Genomic DNA, 25,411 nt, shown 5'->3' with positions numbered 1-25,411 from the left:
GAGGCACATTAGGCTGAACTCGGCGACTAAGGCCATGGTTGATGACATGGTCTATAATTGTGGCCCGAATTTCATCTGGGACAGCATGGTTTCTTCGTGCTCCTCTGCCTCTTCCCCCTATTCCACCACCATGCACCCTTACTACTCCTCTTCCTCCTCTTCTTCCTCCTCCTCTTCCTCAAGCAGGCAGTTGCCCTTGTTCATTTACTTGGCCAGGTGCCTCCATGTTCAGAAATTGTATTGGTTCTGCATGTCAAGCTCTTTATATACATGTTTGGCAGCATTTACAGTCATGGACAGCCCCTGTCAGGTAACTAAACATACATAATTGGTCATCTGAGATGTGTGAATCTCCTCCTTCGTTAGTCAAGTTCTAGTTTCACCTGACTGTCAATTGCTGTAATAAATTTATAAAATGTTCCAAGGGATTCATATATGGTATTCATGGTATTATGGTCTTGACTAATTTTGACAATTGAACAGACTATTTTGCATATGATGACTTATACAATGAAATGACGCTGAAACGTTTTGGAGCGAACAACCATTAGACTGAGAATCGACAATCAGTTTAGATCAACAAGATCAATTCACTTGGAAATTGTCCTAAATGTAGGCTACCTGTACTTAATCATTTGCAAAGATGTAGCGAGACATTGACACATGTATTTAGACATTTGCAATTTGATCAAATGAATGAGAAATTCCATTCTGTTGTAAACAATTGCCAAGTTGTTTGGAGGTTTGTCCATGTTGTTTTGAGAATGTAATTTCTGTTTCAAGAAATGAGCCAAACCAATGGAGAAAAACTGTAATACGTTTTTCCGAAAAAGTGAGATAATCTGTGTTTACATATAAAAACATGAACTGCGTGTTTATAAACATACACTAGATGTCACCAAAATCCAAATCGAAGAGTTTCATCTGTATTTTTTTTTTAAATGTTAAATACTTTAATATTTAATAATTTATAACAAAATTTAACACAAATACATTTATATATATAAATGGATTTTGTATCATTTGAAAATGAAAATATTGAAATATGTATTGAAATATGTACGTCTGTTTACCTGAATAACAAAGTGAAAACACTATTACTAAATATCCTAGTACAATATTGATATTAGAAAATATGTATTTTTAAATAACAGCTGACTATGTGTTTTACACCTGTTGAGATGTCTAACATCAGTTTCATCAGTAATCTCTCTTAGATTGAGGTCTCTAGTGTAGTGGCTCTCAAACTGGGGCTACAGATTTTGTGGTATTTTATGAATTATTGAATTGGATCATACATTTTTCCAACCAGAGAACTGATGTTCCAGCATTATATAACTGAGTATGATTTTTTGGTATAATTAATAGTCTAAGTTTAAGATCATAAGTCTTTATTTGGGCGGCCGCAAAGTGATGCACTCTACACAAAGGGGGCTTTACAACATAAAAATAAAGAACTACTGCTCTAGAGTATATAGCTAGGCCAAGTAATAAATGTAAAATATTAGTATAATATATTCATAAACTGCCAGCAGGAATCAGTGCACTGCTAGGCTTTAAAGAAATTGTGTGTGCTCATTTAACTCTATAACCCATTGGCTACGATAATGCCTTTTGTTATGTTAAATTATGATAATAAGGTCCATTGAACAAAAACCTGAATGCTTGTTATACTAGACCTTGGTCTTGGATCACATGTTTTAAACGGTCCTGGAATGGGAAAATATAATATTGCTGAACATATATGAGATAAAGTTCAGGAGCAAATGTAAAATGGCCATAAAGGAGTATAAATGACCAATATGCAAACACTGTGTTCTTGTAAACTTGTAAACTGGATATCAGTGGTTGACTTTCTCTCATCTACAGTCTGATCTGCAAGATGGCTTTTTTCAGGGCTTGCCTGAGGCCTGGATCCGTTCATTATTCCTCTTTTTGTCCCCTTCACGCTTTAGGATACCAGGAGATAAGTCCACATAGGCTACAGCCAAGAATCAATTTGATTTCCCTTGAACCCAAAGCTTACTTCTATAAGTCTTCTATAAAGATTTTTCAGTGATATGACTCTTTCTTGGCTTGTGGGCTAGTCTTCATCAAATATTATTTATAACACCAGAAACACCCAGTAATTAAACTGTTGTTCGAAAAAGGGGCAAGTCTGTAAGCATGATCTTTTTTTGTCAGAGAAAGCAATAAAAAGATTTGTCCTTTTGACAGTTCTGTCACACAAGAATGTCCACTCCTCGTGTATGTTGCTTGCGTCTTTTTTTTGCTAATCCAAATCTTCAAACTGAAACTATAAGCAATGCTGAGCATTATTTAGTTATAAAGGGTTTGAAAACTTCAGAGAGGGAACTTTCTCTGGCACAGCTGCATTGTTTGAGTCTGTCAGCAGTCAGAGAATTACAGAGCCCAAGAGAGCTCATCATTCAGAATCCATCTCCCAGAACCACACAGTGCCTGAATCAACTCAGAGCCAGAGTTGCATTGTGTTCTGGACTTCAAGACCTTGAATGCTGGGTAACCATGTAGAATCAACCACAATTCTTACTGTTTCATGTTACTGTGACCTAGTTCAGCTTGAGTTAACATTTGCACCTCTCACAAAGACTTCCTTGAAAGAACAATCACACGTGAAATCTCTTTCAATTTGTCAAAAACACATGATCTAAATTATTTTCACCTAAATTTGAACCATTTAGCTTTTTCAGATAAACGCAGATAACATATTCAAAAAATGGATCTTGTGATCATATTAACATGTTGGTGAATATGAAAACAACTTTACTCACTTAGACTACTAACATTCGAATGAATAATGTAATAAATAATAAGAGTAATACATTCATGCATATTTATGTACTTCTGTGTCCAGAAATGTATTCATGAGCATCTGGTTCATCTTTTTGTTTGAAGATGTTTGTACTTATCTGTGTGGCTTCATTGGTGCTGCCAACTGCATACATATTGCAATTTCATAGAACTAGAACATTTCTGTAATTTTTGGACACAATATTTTGTGACGCAATATTTCTTCACAGTTTGTTATTTGTGATAGCTGAGGTATCTCATGTCCCTTCCTCAGATTTTGTCTTCACTTTAGAGAGAGGAACAAGAAAATCTATTATATTCATACAGGCCTACACGCTTTAAATTAAAGGTGCTACACAATGCCAAGAAATAACTGTCTTTAAAAAGAGCCTTTCACATAGGCTATAAAAAGATAAGAAGATTTGTTTTTTTAATGACTAAAGTGTTCTGGGGAACCAAATATAGCTCTGTGCATAACATTTTGTGGCACCTTTATTTTTAAAGAGTGAATACTGTCTGACCGTAATCTTACGTAATAATAATTTAAGCATTAACTTTTAGAACAGTTGTGACATTTCTGCTTAGCCTGACAATTGAACAATGAGGTTAGATCAATATAATATGGTTTAAACTTGTAATCATAGACGTTGAAATTTTAATTAAATATTTGGTCTGGTGTAAAAAGTCTTATTCTGAAAAATAATCAGTAATGAATATTATTTCTGAATCACTAAATCGCTTTTAAAACTTAAAATGAAAAGAAACAATAATCTGAAGTAGGCCCACACTACAGTGCCAACTATTAATAAACAGAATAGGAGACTTGACTCTTTACAAAACACCAAGACTTTAATTTACAAAATATAAAATTCCAGGCCAGCCTTTTTATCTTATTATATAACTTTTGAGTAACCCGTATTTTACAGACTATCAAAGAATAGCCTATAAATATAGTTAAAACAACAATGTATCCTATATGAAGAATATCAAACTATAGTATTTAAAATATTGAAACTTTAATCAAACTGCTGCTATAATTGCTACTAGTACAACAGGATTTCTTTCATGTGGATACTTCAAAAGTAGCCTACATTTCAAAACTAGAATCTCCCAACTACACACATCTCTTTTTAATAAATAGCCTACACAATGAAAGTATCATTTAGCATTTATACTTTATATAATAATGGATAATGATGAAAAAGCTTGATCACAACGGGAAAGTAAATAAGTTAGACTTCATAAAACAGTCCACGCAGAAATGAAAACCACTGCCACGTGATGAAGGGGCGGGGCCGTCGTAGCTCCTCACCAATAGAAGCGGACGTCAACCCGAGCTCTTGAGTCTTTAGACCAGGGACCAGAGCTTGAATAACGGTACTCTACAATATATAACATCACGTTTCACCGACACACTAACGTCGAACATATATGGCGTTTATAAATAAATCAGTAAACAACCAATACTGGCCTTTTCTGTCTGTGCATTGAGACGAGCAGTCCATCATTGCAAGCTTTTATTCAGCCTTTAAAATGGCCTGGGTCTGGAAGGTAAGTCGAGCAGCTGAGTGTTTTTTTCCGCTTTATTCGTAAGCACTGTACGGATGCGCATCAATATGCTGTGTGGATTGAATAAGCAGTAGTATTGTTTTATCTGAAGTGTCGATGAAACGACTCATGAAGGTTTATGCAAATATTTCGACGCTACAATGAATCGCGTGATCTTGCATTGTAACATTGCTCAAGTGCCACACGTGTGTTCAACCAGTTTGCTAACACTTTCCAGTCAGATGTATACGCTTCTCGATATTGGACACGGCTAATATGAGGCTTTCGATATCAAAACTGAAAAAGATGTCTGATTCTGAAAACAACGTTCTTGTTTATTTCATTGCGTTTATTGTATGTTAAGTTATTCTGTGGTAGAACCACTTTATCACAATCAGAGATGTAAACGGGCTGTTATCTTGCCCCTTTTAAGCTTCTCGAGACCACCACTCGTAATCTTTGAGAGACACGTCCTTCTCTGTGGTTTAAGGGGGTCGTTTTGGTTGTTGTCATGATTCGTTTTGTCCATTGGGACGTGAAAAGGGCAGTAAAGACATCCAGACAGATTGCACAAACAAATCAGTCCTCATTATGTTTTTATATAAGAAACCTTAGTGGTGTTGGCTATGTAAATTAGATTATTGATCCGTTGTATTAAGTTGTAGTCTTATTTGTGAGTTTTTTAACCTGAGACTTAAAAGGTAACACTCATTACGTTGATTAGCCAGTGGGTAAGTTGATCCAACATATCTACTGTATCTCAGCTACTGAGCACTTTTGTTGTCACTTGACCACACGATTTGGAATCCCCTGTTATTTTTGCCAGAATGTGAAGCACATGGGAAAGTCGGACAGCATAAATTGACTTTAAAAGGTGTTTTTGGCTTGTCAAAGTAAAACCAGCTGTAAAGGCTGGTTCATAAAAGCAAATGTATCCAGGTTTAAAAACATTTATGATGCATGTTGGTAATTTACCAATATATTTAACCAAAATAATTTGGCTAAATAGTAGCCTGAATTAGCCAGTTTTTTCCAAAGTGGAGAAAAGTGAGCCAAATGCTGTGGGTTAAATTGAGCCAGTGTCATCACTTAAGTTAACTTAAATTTCTAATTTGTAAACCTGTGTAATTTCAAAGAAACTTAAAGGGGTCATATGGCATAAATACGTGCTTTTCTGTGTCTTTGGTGTGTTATAAGTTGCCCATGCATGTATTAGACACGTAAATTTGCAAAAAAAGGTGCCGGCACAAAAGATGCATTCTATCTAAAAAGCGAATGCTCACCAGACCTCCCTGAAACGCCTCTTGTAGCCACACACCCACAAATCTACGTCAGTTCGTGGTATGATTCGACTACGGGGCCATTTACACGAGACAGTTTTCAAGTGAAAGCGCAAAACAATTTATGCGATTTGGCTGTCCGTTTACACGGAAACGGCGTTTTAGGGGACTGATAACGCAAACTTTCGGGTTTCAAAGTGCAAGTTTTTGAAAACCACGGTGTTCTCATTTCCGTGTAAACCCCGAAGGACGCAAAAATGAGAAAACGATATCGTGCGCATGTGTATTAGGTGTGGGGGGTTTGGTATGCGCGTGTACATCCAAACACAACGAAGGAGAAATAAATACATAAATGGCGGATTACATGTTTTTTTTGCACTGCGCAATAGTTTGTTAACGCTTCTCCAACAAAGTGTACATTTACTACACTAATGCTATAACCACCAGCAGAGACAACATTTTATCTACAGCAAAATCTTAACACTCGTTCACGGCGACGAAGGGTTTTTAAACAGCGCTTTTGGATCAGACCCGGGAGGACGAGTAGATGGTGGTACAACTTTGTCGATGGCGTTGTTGACGAGCTTCAATGAAAGGAAACCTTTCACACTTCTCTTCACTATGAATGAGGAGAAATGCAGCGCTCAGTATTGTATGGTCTCTTTAGCGACGGAGGTCCGCCTTTCAATAAACCGTCAATCAATCGTCACGGACTCTGTTATTTTTTCTTTACAAAGTGATGTCGTAATAAAGCGTTTTAGTCATTTTTGCGGATCTGTGTAAACGTGGATTGTTTTAATAGCGTTGTCGCGTGTACGTGAAACTTTTCAAAACCGCTTTTCATAAACGTGTTTGTCATGTTAACGTGGCCTAAGACCGCCCAAATGTATAGGCAAGCAATCACTACGCACTGGTTAACTGGCCAATCATTGAACACCTCGCGGGGCAAAGAGAAGATACAAACATGCACGGTATGTGACAAATACAGTGTTTTTGAACCTTAAATCGTCTATACACATTGCATTACATATAAAACAAATGATAATATTGTCATATTGACCCCCTTAAGTCACTAATGGCCTACAAAATTGTCGAATCAACAAAATCTCTGTTTTTGAAAGGTTACAACTTTGGTGTTTCACAAGACAAGTTATTCAGATATGCTGATATTCAGATAAGCGAAAGATATTAAAGATATTGATATGTTAAGTTTTATTTGGTTATTTGTTGTTTAAGGTAGCTTTTATAAAAAATTACTATTAGTATTTGTAAGGGAAAATGAAGATTTAATTACTTTTTTAGAAGGTACATCTTTTAAAACACGTTCTTTATTCAAATTCAGTTGCATGCTGCGTATATCTCCATATGGTTCAACTCACCCCCTGACTCGGTTCAATTTACCCACAGGAGCACTTTTTTATAAGAAGCCATATTTTTAAAACCATATGTCATAGATGTGTTCTTTGAATTTAGATTGATAGGAAACATCCTGAAATTAGATGAAATACTTTTATTGCATTTATGCCTCATTTTCTTTAATTTTGAGGGCCACATAACTAAAATATGGCTCATCTTACCCCACTCTCCCCCTATGTTTTACGTGTTACAAATTAAAATATTTCACAAACACGCAAGGACATATTTACGAAACTCACTATTTGATCTGTTATACTTCTATTTTAATTTGAATACATCAGAAATAGTTATTATTTAACACCCTCGCAAAATATGTATTCTGTAATTCATTACGGACCATCCATGAGTCACTTTAACCCACAGCATTTGTCTCACTTTTCTCCACTTTGGAAACAACAAGCTAGATTACAAATTCAGGCTACTATTTAGCCAAATTATTTTGGTTAAAGATATTGGTAAATCACCAACATGCATCATAAATCAGTCACTCTTGTCACTAGTGTGTTTAAAGTCTTCAGAGCAAACTGGTTCTCATGAATGGAAATCTGACATTAAAGTGGTACTAGCAAGAGCAAAGCAACAAAACCAGCTGTATGGAAAGAATGAGGTGTTTTATAACCCAGGGGCCCGTTCATACGTTTTGTTAGTCATATTACAAGTCTGTGACCGACCCATGGCCACATCTTCAACAAGTAACAATTGGTGTTTTAAATTACAATGCTTGTGTGCAATTCATTGAAACTGAAGACGTATAATCAGGGGCTTCTTGTAGCTATTAATATCTTCAGCTGGCTGTACTGTGTGATAAAGAGGGACCTATGTCATTACCCTTAATCTACAGTATATGTCTGCATCAGACAGAAATCAGACAGATGACCTACTCGTCTAAAATCTATGGGCCTTTATCGTGTTACTCCTGGACAGTAGTGACGGTTTTGTGATAATGCAACCTTCAGCTGGTCAGATTGTATAGTTTGATTGAAAGCTTTTTTGTAGTCGCTGAGTATTACACCGTGTCCTAACCAAACTGCAGCTGCAGCGTGAGAGGGTGTGTGGACGGACAAAAACTGTTCTGCTTGGCTGTGTTTTGTGATTGATTGACACGTCCCGTGTATGTATACAGAAATGTATACAGGTCTGGATCAACTTATGGGTGAGCAATTCATATTTGGAAGAAGGTTAGCAACTGACATGAAAAAATTAGACTGCAATTTTTTAAAAACTTTTTTAAGTGAAACCTGCCGATTCCGATTTTCTATCCACAAACTATCATTGACCGTAGGTATAAAACTATATTTACTGGGGGCTTCTGGTTTGGGCAAAAACAAGATGGCAGTGACAAAGACAAAAAGGGCCTAAGTGAACATTAATACTGATGGAAGAAGACACTGATGGAGAAATTTCCGTCAAAGAGTGATCGAAGAGGAAGAAGCAAAAAAAGGATGTAACCTTGCGCAACAAGGTATCTTTTCCTTTTTTCTCTCCTCTCTGGTTTTAATGACTTTGACAGATTCAGTGACTGAACTTTTGTAAGATGAATGTGAACTTTAAAAAACTTTAATTATAAAAATACATATTTACTTTTCTTCAATTCACATTGTTTCATAGTAACACATTTTATTTTCATAAGGAAATTATTGAACATTAAAATTTCCCTAAATACAGTTCTCAACGCTTCATTAAATAACAGGATCTTCTTTTACCTAAACAACTCTTATATAGAAGAACTCTGTGTGTGAAAAGAATTAGAGATAATAAATCTAACTAAACAAATGTCACTTAATTGACACATTTCTCTATTGTACTCATCTCACAAAAGTCTTAAGATTTCAAGCCTATGAATGAAATAGTACTTTAACTTTATTCTTTTCGATTCCTGTTCCTGAAATTAACATGGCTTTATTTTCTGAAATGTAAAATAAATTGTCTGGTCTGTAGAATTAAAATAATTGGGTTGGTTCATTTTAGCTGCAACCTGAATAAAATGTAAAAAATCTTATATATTTTTATTTTTTTAATCTTATTATTTATTTTTATTTGAAGTTAAATATTATTTTAAAGTTAGAAAGTTTAGTTTTCTGTATGGTGAAAGAAAAATATACTAAAAATTTTTTAACTGACAGCAGATTTGTGTAACTTGGTGTAATGCCCTCCGAAACGTTTTCAAGACCGATTAAAATCTGATCACACAAGTCACTTGACGAAAATGGACAAGTGTAATTCATCTGATTTGTGTGGCCACATTTGTCAGGGTTTTACTCCTCCAATCAGAGTGCACTGGCAGTCTTGCTCAAGTTCTTTGTTTTAAATGTAGACGCGGGATAATCGTGATCACAATGCGCTGTGACATTCTCTGTCTTCCCGGCGTGTAGGCTCAGCAAAGCTAATAGCGGAGCTACTGCAAGGGAATTTCGGTGCTAGCTATTAATTTATCCTTAACACAAATTCATCTCATGGATGCTTACCATCGGCAGCCCGTTGGAAAGAAGAAAATGGCGCGACTTGTGGTTTCCCTGCCTTCTTTTAGACGTGACATCAAAATACGAATGTGAAATATGAATAAGTAAAATATTTTATTTTTATTTTGGGTGGGTATAGCAGATCGGATTTATATCTGTTTAGCTATGACACATTAATGCCCTCTTTGATATTAATCCTGGCTAGGGGAAAGCAAATTAAACGTGCTTCCCGAGATGTTACCTCTACGTTCCTGGAACATCCGTGCCATCTGAAAGGGATAACGACTGTCAGTTCTCGGTTAGGGAAATTAACCGAAATGAGCATCCCTACTCTAAAGATTTATATGTACCATCACATTTCTTGTGTTAGTCAACCGAATCAGATAATCATAGATACATATAGGTTGATTTGTTCATTTTTTTACAGTTTAGATTTTAAAAACAAGCAGAAGTTTAAATTTAGGTTAAACAGCAAACCCTTTAAACAGCACTGGTGTGCTACGGTCAAACATCAGAGCACACATTTTGCTGTTTAATGAAGTCAAGCTTAAACTGTTGCAGTTAAGAAGGACTAGCAAGTACTTTACACTTAACCCAACAAGATGATGTCTCATTTAATGAGTCCAGTCTGCTTCCCTTTACATCCAGATATCCAGTGGGACCTGATTTCTAGTGTTCGTTTAGATTTTTGTGATGTCAGCTTAGCCTTGTTTGTCCCTAGCCTTGCAATGGAGAAAGATAGATAGGTCTGGATGCGAACGGTATTTATTTCGAATGGTAATCTGGCTTGGAATGGAAGCAGTTTGGCTGTGGGTAAATAGCTTAGCAGGAATGTGAGGAGGCCAGGAAAGATATTGTAGGCATCTGCTTATGTGGCTTTTTGAGGATTTAAGCTGGTGATCCCTGTGTGCTTGAACTTCCACAAGAGATCCAACATAGATTTTAGTTACCTCTTTCTAAAATGTGTTATTTACCATACATTTTGCTGCCCTTATTTTTCTTTTTAACTTGATGCCAACTAAAGATTAATTCAATATCAGTATGCTGATCTCTATCTCTGCTCTCTATATTTTCTATATTGGAGGTCCAGACAATACTTTTTTTAATAAATCATATTTAATCAACTGAGCCCAGGTTGAATATGTATATAAAAAGTTATAAGACCATTTATTTTATTTTCTGATACCCACAGTATATATGAAACATAGAAGGCCTGGTAACTGAGAAAATGTGTTGTTGGCTCTGGTGCTAAAGGGAGGTCCCAGTGGCCTATTTTAATATAAAAAATAAATAAAAAATGTAACAACTGGAATTAATTTATCATGAGCAGAAGTACTTGTAAAGTTACTAAAAAGTAGCCTTTCCATGCCATTCATACTAAATCTGATTCTAACTATTCTTTCAGATTAAAACATGGTTAATTATGAAATGCGCTTAACATTCTGATTATTAATGCTGTCAGGGGCAGGTCGAGCGTCTTTTTTGTACTTCGACTAGAAGCAGGAAAGCAAATGTTGCCATTTCCACCTCCCTTGGCCTGTATCACAAAGCCGGTTTGGGTTTCTACCCAGGTAAGTTCGTGTTTAGTTTGAGCATACAGAGTTTTCGGGGTCAAGAAAGTGGATTGGTTTTGAGCCGGTTTCGTCGTCATGGTTACTAAGGCTACAGGGCAGGTTTTATTCTGGGTCAGAGATCGCAAACCAAAACTGGACCAATCAGCTGTGAAAAAGTGACGTATATCTGACACAGTGAAGCCCCTCCCCGTTTATCTCTAGCTCCAGATTAAAAAAACTTTAAAGTGAAAAGATGTTAGAGAGAAAATCTTTTGCTTCAAAGTGTTCGAGTTTATATGTATATTTATTGATTATAATTCAAAATACATTCATATATTTTTTATACGAGTTGATAATGTCATGATTCTCGAGTGGTGAGACAGCGGGTAAGGGGTTAACATATATTTAATAAATAATAAAACAAAGACCCACGTGGGGGTAACATAACAAAACATGGCAATATAATGACAAGACAGAACAGGACTAAAACTAACTACACATAAACAAGACTTGAATAAACTCTTGACATACAACATCAACTACAAATAACTAACACAACACAGGAACTCACCACACAACCACAATGAACCAGCACAAGACAGAAGACACAAGGGCATTAAATAAGGGCGCAAATCAAGAGGGAAACAGGTGAAGGGCATTATTCAATAACGAGGGTAACGAGAGGATGGGAACAAAGACGAGACAGGAGAGAGAGTATGGAAGGCCATAAGAACAATAATTGCCTCTCTCCACATTGAACATGAGGTTCTGTCATGATCCTGCCACTATACTAAGAGAAACATGACATGATGCAGCAGAATCATGACAGATAATTATTCTAAAACATCTTAAACATAGCATTTAAATTAATAAAACTATATTCCTATAAAAACAAACCTTAATATATAAAGCATTTTAAAGTAATGAAGTATACATATTATCTTTTTATCTTGTGGTAAACCAATATAAATCCTTTAAATTCAGTTGATTCTGTATTGATATAGTCAGTGTCTGCCTTTTCAAACTTTCACTGTAGCAGTGTTTATTCCTACCTTGTTAATGTGTTTGAATTAATTAGATTTTTTTCGTAATGATCTCATCATCTTCAACCGAAAAGTGGGTTGCGCTGATACCTGCGAGAAGTCAATCTAACTGATGACGCTTTCCATGTTCCATGTGATTAGCTGTTTGCCGCACGTGTCACACTTTAAGGTGCATGCACCTCACAAACTCCTGAACAAACCGGAGTTGACAGAGAAAGTTTATACCAGCGTTGTGATCTAAACTGATTGAACTGTAGTCTGATCTAAACCAGGTTGGGTTTGTCTGGTTTTGTCGACTCAAAACTTACTCTGCAACTCGGTGTTTGTTCACCTTGCTTCGTGATGTCACCTGTGTATGTGCGCGCTCGTGTCTGTGTGTGCGCGCATCGGAACTTGACACGGAGCAGAGGAGAATTGTAAACGCGCGACCGTGTAGAGACAGAATTGTCATGCCGCCGTGTAAATAAGATTCTATTTAATTAGTTTAATAAAAAACAAGGTATAGACATGTTCTATAGGAAATGTAACCTTAAATTACTTCTTTGGTGATATGGCGCAATATTGAAAATACAATTATCTTGACCTTTAGGAAGGGGGGGTTATGGGGGCCCCTGGAGGGGCGGGGCGCCCCCTTAATGTAATGGAGGGGAACACTGGTATATCAGCACACTGTGATGACAGTCTTGTGCCTACCACCAAATTTTAGCCACCTGCATGCCTTGTTGTATATGTATGTAATATAAAAATAAATAATAGTGTAAAAAGTGCTTTAATTATAGAATGTTTCAGTCAATGTGAAAATATTTGGTAAATGTGACATTTGTACTCAATTCAAGTAAAATAAATTAAAGCTCTTATTAGTCCCTGTTCAACAATGCAGAACTTTTTTTAACTTCTGTTCATATCCACCTGTACATTAATGTTCATAGTGTTAATGTTCATAGTATATAGTCATCTGTATATATTGTTCATAGTACATACCTACTGTCATATTTTCATAGAACATACCTACTGTAAAATATTTTCATAGTCCATGCCCACTGTTTAATATTTTCTCAATATTGTATCCTGTATTTATTTTAACTGTATATCCTGCACTTGCTAACTGCACTTCTGGTTAGACCTAAACTACATTTCGTTACACTGTACTTGTATATGTGTAATGACAATAAAGTTGAATCTAATCTAAAGGTGAGATTTATTTTATGCTGGCGATGTCATTGAACTAGATCCCATTATATAATGCATAAGGCTATCTTAGTCTTTGTACTACTGTGAGTACTATATAGTGTTACGAATTGAAAGTTTTTCTCAACTTTCTAACCTGACCGGATTTTCTTATCACATGCCTTCTTGTTCCCTAGAATTTTGTGTTTTTGTAATAAGCAGAACCTGTAGTGTCTGGTGCGGAGATCATTGCAGAGAACATATTGCCAGTTCTGGATTAGGATTTATGTGTCACTGTTGCCATTTCCTGAACCAGATGGCCAATGCACGGGTGCCTACCACGAGTACATAACGTCCCAGATCTAAAAATGCCACGATAATTTCACAAGACAGCGACTGAGCTGCTCCACACGGCCGGGCAGTGTTCCAGATCACTGTATAATATGACAAATCTTATGTTAAACAATCAAAGATCATATATAGTGATCCTTTGTGAAAGACAAAAAGTGTTTAATTAGATTTTTACTTAAATAGTGTGTTGTATCACCATTTTCCATTAATACAGCTTCAATTGCTCACAACAATCTATTTTATTGTCATTCAAGGATATTTTTACTCCTTCATAAATGGCTAAAACTGCGTTTGTACTAAGAATTTCTACCTTTTAATAGCGTTTTCATTGATATGAATGTTTAGCGGGTCTGGGTGGACGAGATACATGGTTGTGTTGTAACTGGGATTACATTTTCAGTGACCTGATTTTAAGGAGCTTTTTAAATGCTTTATAGAGAAACTGAATAGACATTAAACATTGAACTAGCTTTAGGAGAAAATGATAACATTTCAGCATTGCTAGTGAATAAAAAATAGTAGCTCAAAAGTCTTGTTAAAGTTGTTTTGTTACTTTCAAACTTTGCTATATTTGTGGAACAAATCAGGCTGAACATGTTAACATTTAATTGTGTTGACAACTTTTTCTTCAACAGCAGACACTTTTTCTTTTTGTTATATGAAGTTCACATTAAAATGCATTTGTTTGTTATACTTTTCAAATGTTGTTCTAGACCCAGATTCCCAATCTTCAAATATAGATATCCATCATAAAACATAAAGCACTTAAATATTTATTGTGCAAAATGTATTGTACTTGTTTACCAAGACAACAAAGACACCGAAGAGTGTGCTCGGTGTAAAATGTAAGACCCTGTGGAGAAAATCATTCGTGTGTCATTTTCTGCAAGATCAAATTTTTCTTATAATATAAGTGTACTATATGAAAATATTATTTAAGGTTTTAGAGATAAAGAGCCACAAATGAAATTGAAACCGAGATATGCATACTAGTTTACCAAAAATGTGTAATTTATATTTTCAATAATCAATATAATTTCAGCTAGAAGGGTATAAGGCAAAAAAAAATGTGTGATGCGATCTGGGAAAACCCATCGCATGTCGCGCTGGGACGTTTTTCAGTAATATCAAAAACTAGATTGAAAGTAAATTTTTTGGTCAAAATAGTTTTTTCATTAAAATATTATTCTATAACGTCTAGTCAATCATCTCTGAAAATAAGGTGGCAAAATGTTTTCCCAGTGTGTTAAATGTTTAAAATTATTCCCAGATTATATCACATATGAGACATGGCATATCATAATGTTTATGGACATATTGAATAATCTAGGAAAAATGTCTAAAAGTATGTCAATTGTATGCACACAAGCCAAATATATGTCCACTAGGTTACATTTCTGTGAAGCTAGTTGCTTAACACAACACTTTGTGTGTTGATGCCTTTTAAATTGCTTGTTCCGTTTAATTGTATTTAACCCCTCTTGATGCTCAACAAAATGATGCAGAAGCAGCCTCCAACATTCCTGACTGTTATGTCGGGTAGAATTAAAAGCAAATGTGTTCACATGGTCTGACAAGAGCCCACAAGTGTCTTTGAGCACGGCTGGTGTTCCAGAACAGGAGATATAGAGAGAAGGGATCCATCTGCTGGTCACTGTTAGTATAGCATTAGGACCTATTGTGTACACATTTTTGGCTACCTAATGAACCCCTGTTGAACATGCATACAAGAACCAAAATGCATTTCTTCACCTTTAATAGTCTAAAGAAGGATTTTAGGATCTGCATCTGTGGCATTTAAGATCCTTAATGCTCTGCTTCTTTTGTATTTTGCTTGTCCACTTACAGATGAACCGGAGTCCGTGTAAACCCACAGTTTAGATGCCTGTCAGGGTCTGTGTTATTGATAGAATATTAACAATATTTGAACGACCTGAGGTTACATTTACAAGTGAGACACTGGCTCTGTTTGAACATCGCCGACCTATTCTTCATCTTCACCTTCCAATCAGCTTAACCTGACAAATGCCCCAAAGAAGATGTAACAAAGTTCTCATTTTGAACCTGACAAATCCATCATATTCAACACATCACTCATTCACACTAATACCCATTCCTTAGATGTCATGGCTTCAACTAGACCCTAGAAGATCAGTTTGGTCGTCTTATTTCTTTTAGGAGCTAATAAAGATCTTTCGGACTAAAGAAGGGGAAAGAGTCAATATTTCTGCAATCCTTTATAAATTAGCATAGGACTTTAATGCCTACCATCGGTGTGGAAACTCTTGGTCATCAGAGCATCGTTGCATTGCAAATGTAACTTCCAAGCCTGCTACTGATGTGAAGAGTATTGAAAATAGATTCTGCGTGAGCTTTCAGCAAATGTGTTATCTAGACATCTTGTGTCAACATTTTAAACCCAGAAATTTAAATTAATTTGCTTATTTGTTTGTCAAAGCCTGTGTGTAGAATTGCACATCCAAGATTGGCACGTATAAATATAGTCCTTTTTCTCACATTCATGATAGAAGTGCATGCACCTCAGCACTGCTCATTGTGTTCCCACATCTGGGAAAAATCCAATTTCTCTCTCTTCACACCAAAACACATACATACTCATCTGACAGGATGATTCTAGTCAGTATGCGGGGTTGCTGTGACGCCTAGTGCTCAGTCTGTGAACAGAGATCAATACTTGGTGAAATTAGTCTGGTTGTGTCTCTAGAAATAGCCCTCAGCAGAGAGACGTTCCACAGAGAAAGCTTTGTTAGCCACAGTGTCCGCTGCAATCTCCAACACTGTAAAACCATCTGTCAGAGCGAGCCGTGAAGAAGATTCATAAAAAGAAACAGAGTTTAGCCAACTGAGTGTCCAACCCTGCGGAGGAACCTTGAATTTGATGTTGTCTTTTTGTACCCTGGGAAGAGATTAGAGATCTGTCGACTCGGAGAATGGATTCTCACAGAGTGTACTGCGCTATACTACTGTAGGTCAGTTCAAGGCCTGCTGTAAATTGAACTCAAGCAACATACAATCATTTTCTCCAAGATCTTAGTCTTTTAACTTTGTAATATACTGCAGAGAAACCTGAATAGAGGAACATTGTGCAAGTGCCACCTGTATACAGTATCTCAATGAAGTGATTACACCCCTCACATTTTTGTACAGTGTTTTGTTAACGGTCCCCTCAAAATAACTCAAAATTATTAATAACTCAAAGTAACTCAATAACTCAAAATAACTGATCTAAAATGAATCAGTTGATCTGTGCAAAAAACTGAACGCTATTATCGCAATAGCACTCATGTTCCCCTATGCACTTAAAAGGGCAGATCCTTAGTAGTGCAAGTTCTGGAGGGTGATAAATAGCTGTTTTCATAAATTTAGCCGTTTAAATCATACATAGATAAAGGGTGTTTTATTACCCGAGACAACCGTCCACGTGGTGCACCCTTCCTGAAGTTACTTTCAAGGGCACAAGACTTGTTGTGGAACGCGACCTATCGCGTGCGCAAACCGACTGCCCGTGGCTGTGGATTACGTTTTCTGCACAGACCAATCAAATCGCTTTATAAGACGTCAGTATTGTTATGAATGTTACTTTTGTATTGAATGTAGCAGTGTTTTGGAGTTCTAATATGTGGCGTCTCAGGGCGTGCATTTCTTAGAGCACACCGCTCTTAAAGTCTCTCCACTTATTTGAAATGTGAAGATGATTAGCGGGCCGCATGTAGCTGACTAGCTCTGACCTAGGCCATAAGAAGATTGCCATGAAACTCAGCTGCAGCACGGTAACAAAGACCATACAGAGGTTTAACAGGACATGTTCCAATCATAACTGGCTCACCATGGTCAACCAAAAATGTTGAGTGCACGTGGGCTGCATGAGTGCTGGTGGCACTGTGGAGCTACAGGTCATTGAGGGAACCATGAATGCCAACATGTACTGTGACATACTGAAGCAGAGCATGATCCCCTCCCTTCGGAGATAACGACCCCAGACAATCCTCCGAGAGGACCACTGCCTTGCTAAAGAAGCTGAGGGTAAAGTTGATGGACTGGTCAAGCATGTCTCCAGACCTAAACCCTATTTGGCATCTGTGGGGCATCCTCAAACAGAAGGTGGAGGAGCGCAAGGTCTCTTACGTCCACCAGCTCTGTGATGTCGTCATGGAAGAGGACTCCGGTGGCAACCTGTGAAGCTCTGGTGAACTCCAACTCCAAGAGGGTTAAGGCGGTGCTGGAAAATAATGGTGGCCACACAAAATTGGGCCCAATTTGAACATTTTCACTCAGGGGTGTACTCACTTTTGTTGCAAATGGTTTAGACATGAATGGCTGTGTGTTGAGTTATTTTGAGGGGACAGCAAATTTACACTGTTATATAAGCTGTACAATCACTACTTTACATTGTAGAAAAGTGTCATTTCCTCAGTGTTGTCATGTGAAAAGATATAATACAATATTTACAAAAATGTGAGGTGTGTACTCACTTCAGTGAGATAATGTATAATAAAATATACAAACCTATAAAACAGACCATGTGCTTCAGAGTTGATATTCAATAGTACTTAATATGCTTCTAAGTATTCTGTTAAGTATATTTGTATATATTGTAATATGATGTCCTATGATGGCGCTGTTGTCCTCTCTCTCTTTCTCCCTAGCACTCTCTCTCTCACCTCTGGCTCTCTCTCTTTGTTTCCAGGCATCTGAATAATTCCTCTCTACTAAAATGGGTGAAATTGTGCAGAACACAAGGCCTGTGCAATGATTATCCTGATGGATGGTACAATGATGAGATGAGTCATATGTTGTTGCTAATAGAAGTCCTTTGACTTCCTCTCTCTCTCCCTCGAGATTTTACTTCACCCCCAAATGTGACACATCACTTTGCCAAGATTTGTGACCACAGACGGAAATCAAGGTGGAGGGATATTTTCTTGTTATTTCTCTTTGCCATGAGAACAGATGAGGCGAACGGTCAAGCAGATGGATGTTTTTACTGCTTTCTATCTCTTGGCTGGGTATTTAAGAGCATTGGGGCTAAATCGAAGTCTCACAGTAGTTACTGTATAACTCAGATACTTGGATGCCTGTCAAAGCAAATTAAATTGTAGTATGTAATCTTATTGGAGTCTTTTTACAAATGCATTCTAGAATATTTTAAAGATATAGCAAAGATTTGGGCCAAATATATAAAACAGTGTTTTCAGTCACTTTAGTAACAGATCGGGTAACATGCTGTTTCATGCATTCTGACTTATTTACTATGTTAAACGCACTGGCTTCTCATGCTTAACATAGTAATCTTGTTAAAAACCAAGTTGGACGCATGACGTAGTATTTCTGTGCTTGATACATTCCACCAGCACTCCAACTTGTTTCTAAAAGTCTTTTGTAAGTCCACGAAACAGGGATCCTATTCCCTTTATTGGGCAATTCTCCCAGAAAGGCAAGGGGAAATAAATAGCCCACCCCTTGTGCCAACCGACGAGCGATTGTTAGACTCGCCTACCATCAAGATCGGCTGTGGGGCTGCAGCACGTTACTCTTGCGATTCTGAGAGAAGTCAGTAGTAGTTTGTTTGTGCCGGGCATTTCAGTGATGGATGTTATATACAGTGGCGGCTGGTGAAAAATATTCTCGGTGGGGCTGTGCCATACTTTTTTGTTTCCGTAACCATCGCAATAAAATTTAACACAAACTGCAGGACAGCAGTGCTCAGTGAAATAGTCAGTAATTATTTAATGCCAATATTAAAAAGTTGAGGCATTCGTACACAAAAACATAAACATCATGATGCACAAACACAAGCCTTTTATTTGCATTTAAACTGAACTTGTAAACAATTGACTATTTCTACATATAAGTAACATCTTTTGGAAAGGCTGTTGGTGCCATTGGTAGTAAATAGGCAACACAATATGCATGCTGTCAGAACAGAGTGGAAAGTGGACAATAACATTAAATTATTATAAAGTTTATAGGAATTCTTACACTGTATAAAGGATGTATAATATAGAAATGGATATCAAGTGGCTGAACTCAAACCTTTGACTGGAAGAATAGCATAAAGTATTTTATGATCAAACTAAATGTAACTAATTGTTAATGTGCTCCAGAACTGCAACAATTAATTGATACAAAACATATATACAGTAATATTAGCAAACACACTATTAACATTTTTTAGAGTACCATATATAACTGAATGATTTTTATGCTAAGGTCAACTATATACAAAGAAACGTGTGTGTGTGTGTGTGTGAAGCTACGGGAGAAGCCGCGCATATACTGCTTCCCTTTTTCGCTAGCCTGCTGTTTGATTGAGAGGTCAGGTTGATCTGGGCCCAGCTCTTTCACCCGAACTTTCTCCGACAAAGTCCTCCTCTCAAACGGATCTTGGAGGAGAGATTTCACCGAGTTAGGGTTGGGTCTTGGAGGAGTAACGTCCGCGATCGCCATTGTCGTTTAGTAAAAATGGCGCCCCTAGAGCCCAGTCCTTATTTTATCAGGGCTTGGGGCGATAAAATGATCGCCCTTCTTGGATTCTATTTAAGAACGCTGATTGGCTAAATTTTATGTCATACATTCATATCTTAAATTAGCAATTGGCTTAACTGCTACATAGACCCGCCTCCTTGGGGCGCTTTCTCTATCGCCCCAGAGCTGATGAAGCGGTCAGACAGGCAGAGGAAAGGTTGCAAATATGATTTTGTATCATATTTTACATGTATTACTGGGTGCATTCCATATTTAAAACACACAAATATTGACATACTGATGTTTTTCTCATTATTATTACTATTTTTGTTTTAATTGTTTTAATTTTTTTTTTTGTGGCTTAAGGGGGGCGGCGCCCTAGCGCCCTCTATTGGCCGGCCGCCACTGGTTATATATGGTGGATGTAACGCTGGATTTGGAGATCGTTTGAAACTGATAGATGATGCGTCACATTGCTAAAAGATGCCGGCCATGCTTTGTTAGCAATTGGCACGTACGTGCATAATGTAAAAAATACGGAAGGGATTAATGGATTGATGTAATGCTCTGTATATGTAATGCTTGTACTATAGTTCCGTCCCCCCTGCTTGCCTCCAGCAGCTCATGTTTTTCCGGAAATAATCGTATAGCTATTTCTCTCTTATAAATGTGATTAAACGAAATACTCTTAGAAGATACAACGTATGCAATACTACTGTATAAATACTCAATATTAATATGAAAATTGGCAGAAAATGCGTGTATTACCCGATCTATAAAAAAAGAAACCTGCCAGAATCATATATCTAAATGCTTAGACTTCATGCATGGTGTATACATTTCTTTAAATCTTCAAAGTTCGTCTCAATGAAATGAAATGCATGTGACACCACCATTCCTACAATAATGATGCAACACAGCTGTAAAATGTGAAATCAAGCCTGAGCTTAAATGGTCACTTATGATATGAACTTCTCATGTTTGATCTCTGTGAAATGTAAACCCAAACCTCCTCTCTGAGATGTTTGATGTGCCAGATTTGAGCTGCACTGGTTCAGACAGATTCGCTGACAGCCCCCTATTATTCCAGACACGATTCCATTTGAGATGGCAAATTTCGGGTCATCAAACTACATCAAAGAACAGAGACATTCACATCTTAGGGGGACGCTGGCTTTTATACTTTACAGTTACGCTAAAATGTGCCTGTAATGTGTTACATTGCTGTGCCCAGAAAGTCTGTTTTCGGCATGATGCATTTACATAAAGCATTTGAGATTTAAATAATCTGATTTAGGTTTTAAAGTGTTAATATCAAACGACATATGAAGCAATTTCTATTCTTATTTTAAAGTTTCTTTGTTTTGAGTTGAATTTCTTGATCTTATATTTTGAGGTTTCAGTGAAAAACAATATACGTATATATTGAAAAAGAAAATGAATGTCCTATAATTTCATTGTGGATTTATATAGACAGATTAAATACAGTACAGACTAAAATATGATTTAGATTTTATAGATGTTGTCGAAGTTGAATTGTTAATCAAAGCCTACTGTGGATGAAACTCAATGGCATTCTGAAGAAAGCATTTATTATTACATTACATTAATGTCTAATTTAGAATGCCCATAACGTTTAAAGTTCTTGTCCATAAACTGTCTGAAACTAATTTGAACACATTTGGTCTTTAATCAAGATGGACATTGATGGAGTCTCATTCTCTTCCTTTCAAACATTTTTATGAATTTGTTGAGTTTTATGAATAAACACATCACTATACAGATATAGCTTTGACAGTCCTCCTATCTTTCACTGTGAAAAAAGAACGGAGACAGTAACAAAGTCCAATTTTAAGTGCATTATTTGTAGACTCAATGGAAAACGTGTCACATCTGATAAATGTGAAGAAGGGGAAGATTCAATTTTAATGAAAAGATGAACTATTCATTGGCTTGAAATGTCCTCTGTGATCAGTTCGGTGCAAAACAGAGCAGAGAGACTCAGTGTCTGTCAGGTTTAATCCTCTGCAAGAGAAGCACAATGACTTGTGCTCCGCTGTGATGTTGAAGGGCTCTTTGACTGCTGACATCATTAGAACAAGTGTTGCTTTTTGTTATTATGATATTATTGTTTCGGTTGATGTATGTGTTTTTATGTTGTTGGCACTTTTAAAATAGGATACACATTGATGTCCTGTTTTTTAAGCATTACAGACATCACTTTTATGCTTTTTGAGATATATACTGTATATATGTTAGATTAACATAGAATTTCTAACATGAAATTAGGCTGATTGGAAATTAAATATGTAAAGACGTCTCTTTTGGCTGTTTCAACACAATAACGTAAAATACATAAATCAATGTCATCATTTTGACATGATATTTAAATCATTGGAATTTCTCAAAAACATGTTTAATGGGCTCCCCCATTGCAACCCTATTACGTACTGCATAATTTTCCCCGTTAAAAATAAATAAATATAACATTTATTTATATTAGCTGGTATTTATTTGAAAATGTCAAATAAATGGCCTCACTTTAATGTAAGATTCATGTTAACCGACGTAGCATCAGTAGTTCAGTGATCAAACTTTCAGTTTCGCTTATGTTCTGGCAGCATTTTGTTGCTGATTCAATGCAAAATTGAGTATAATGAGAAAAGCGAAATGACAGCAAGTTTTGTGTAATTTTTTTCCCGCTCACAGAAGAAGTCGGTGATAGTGAGCAGTCTGATCGTGGTGCTGTGTCTGTTTCTGGTGGTGATGAATTACTCCGAGAAGCCGTACTTCCTGCTGCAGCCGATGTTGGGCCAGAGTTTCAGCAGAACTTGGATGTTCTCCCGGGCACCACACAAAGCCTTCAGACCTCACTACGGATACCTCAGCGTCCCCTCACAGGAGGTGAGACACTTAAAGCACATGCAGTATGCCACTCGGTCATCTCAATGCCAGTAGTAATTTTAAGCATTGCATTTCAAAGATTAACAAATACTTTTACAGAGTGTATAAAGTAGATTGTTTCAAAGCAACAACAAAAAACAAACGTTGTGGTCCAAACTTAACTTCCGGTACACACCTGCAAAGAATAGAGTCCCTGTAGAGTATGAAAACGATCAAAAGAAATAAAAAGTAAATTACATTAGCGAGCTAGTTAAAAGTATTTCTAGGCAGTTTTAACTTGGGGTTACCAGTAGAAGAACCATTACTTGGCTAAACCAGGTGTGCCTCACAGGTCCTGAAAAGTGAAGCTGCCGGCTCTTTGATCATCCCCTGAAGATCTGTACTGCTGTGCAGATCATAAACCCTGTTTGGAGCCAAACTATACAATCCAATTACACTTTAATAAAATTAATGTACAATGAAAATCAACTAATTGTTTAATACAATTATTATACAATAAAATATTAAATAGTTATATTATTAGCCACTAGCCAGATATAAAACATCCTGTAAAGCATATTTTCAGAGCTCAAACTTCCTCACCAGTAGAAAAAGAGAATTTAACGAAACTAAACTGTGCTGTTTAAAGGACGTGATGAATAAGTCATGGCAATATATGTTTTAATATGACTTAAATTCAGTCAAATAATTTAAGCAGCTTTAATTTGTAATGTATGTTATTCAAAATTCAACTAGTTTCAACGAAGTTGTTTTATAATAATAATTACAGCTTTTATTTTCACTTTGTAATTACTTGTAAAGCCAATTAAATTATTCTTAAAAAGTCAAGGCAGCAACTTTTTTACAGTGTGAAAAAATGCTCTGTGCTGCAAATTCAGCAGGTTATGAGATATTTACCTTAGAGATAAGTAGATTATTAAAATGACCCTTTAAAGGGATACATGGAAATTCTGTCATCATTTATGCAAACCTGTATTACTGACTTTCTTCTGCAAAACACAAAAGAAATGTCTCAAAATAGGGGTCGTTGGGGGTGTTGTTGTAGGCTCACCAACATTTGTCAAAATATCTTAGCTTGTGTTCTGCACAAGAAAGTCAAATATGCAGGCTTGGAATGACATGAGGGTGAATAAATGATGAAAATTTCCCCTTTTCCGATAACTAAGAAGTGTTAAGCACATTTAAACAACGTTTTTTATTTAACTCAGTATTAATGAGTTTGTTGTTCATACTGAATTCTAATAGCATAAATAATGTATGAGGGTGTTAACAATAGTTTTTAGCCTATTGTGCCTTCAGATGTTGTGAAAGATGTGAGAATCATGAAAGAATTTGCAGCCCAAATGTTGAAGTGGAGTTTGCCAAGACATTGCTCTCTCATTCAAGGTCATTGGAGAGGCTTCTACATTCAGACGGGGCTTTGACTCATAACTGCCAAGTTAATGCAGTTCAAGCGCTCGGGTGATTTATCTCTACAATTAGTCCAAGGGTGTGCTTGTTTCCCTTCTCACAACGGAACAGAATATTAAAGATTGACCGAAAAAGTTATTAAAATCAGAAGCCTAAACAGATTAAGTATAAATCCTGCAGTTTAACTGCTGTGCTTGAAATGATTCAGGTCAGATGTATTATTTGTTGGTAAGTGTATGTGTGTGTGATATGTTTTGTACAAGTTTGTACATGTTTTTACAAAGAAAAAGTCTTAGTAGTTAAGTAGAGTTGAAAACCTTTGTCAAGGTTACAGCTGTTGTCACAACAGTCATGCTTCAGTTGAAGGTCTTTAAATTGCTGGGCAGCCTATCTAACCTCCAAATAATTTAGTTCTTTCAAAGTCACAAAGCTTCCCTAACCAACAACAGTTTATATTATAGACCAGGGGTATTCAATTAAAATTCCAAAATGTTTTTTTAAATAAAAAAATATACTAATAAATACATTTTGCCCAGTTGGACATACGGTTTAAAAGATATGATCTTTTATCAGGCCAATATTTGTTTATTTTGAAACCCACAGTATGTATGTATTGTAGGCTCTGTGGCTTTAGGGGTATGTCCTCTTAATAGAAGTCTGATAACTAATATTTGTGAATAAAAACATACAAACAGCAAATGTTATGTAACAATTAAAATGCTCTCATCATAAACAGAAAACAAAGTTACTTACTAAATTAGCCTTTCCGTGCCATTCATACCAGAACTACTACTTTCTTTATATAAATTCCCAATTAGAGCGTTCTTCATTACAAAATGTGACCCAGCTTGTGAAAACCCAGCAAAAGTATTTTTACTGTTTTCTGCATAACATCATCCTACAGAATATTCAGTGAAAATATAACAGCAATATCTTCAATATTGACTAAATAATGACATTTTAAAGTTTACAAATTTAGTGAA

At 36.3% G+C, this 25,411-nt stretch overlaps 1 protein-coding gene across 1 annotated transcript in view; it reads left to right on the top strand.

The window, feature by feature from the left end:
- Window positions 1-4,153: 4,153 nt before the first annotated feature.
- The window catches only part of st6galnac3 (ST6 (alpha-N-acetyl-neuraminyl-2,3-beta-galactosyl-1,3)-N-acetylgalactosaminide alpha-2,6-sialyltransferase 3), a 57,810-nt gene continuing 36,552 nt past the window's right edge, over window positions 4,154-25,411 (top strand). Inside the window, exons 1-2 of the mRNA XM_079453446.1 lie at window positions 4,154-4,362; window positions 22,824-23,018. Coding sequence (XP_079309572.1) covers window positions 4,345-4,362; window positions 22,824-23,018 — 213 coding nt within the window. The 5' untranslated portion in view covers window positions 4,154-4,344. The remainder of the gene's footprint in view (window positions 4,363-22,823; window positions 23,019-25,411) is intronic.

This window comes from Barbatula barbatula (genome assembly GCF_947034865.1).
Source record: "Barbatula barbatula genome assembly, chromosome: 3".
NCBI lineage: Eukaryota > Metazoa > Chordata > Actinopteri > Cypriniformes > Nemacheilidae > Barbatula > Barbatula barbatula.
The sequence above is the reverse complement of the archived record's forward strand: the minus strand, read 5'-3'. Positions and strand labels throughout refer to the sequence as shown.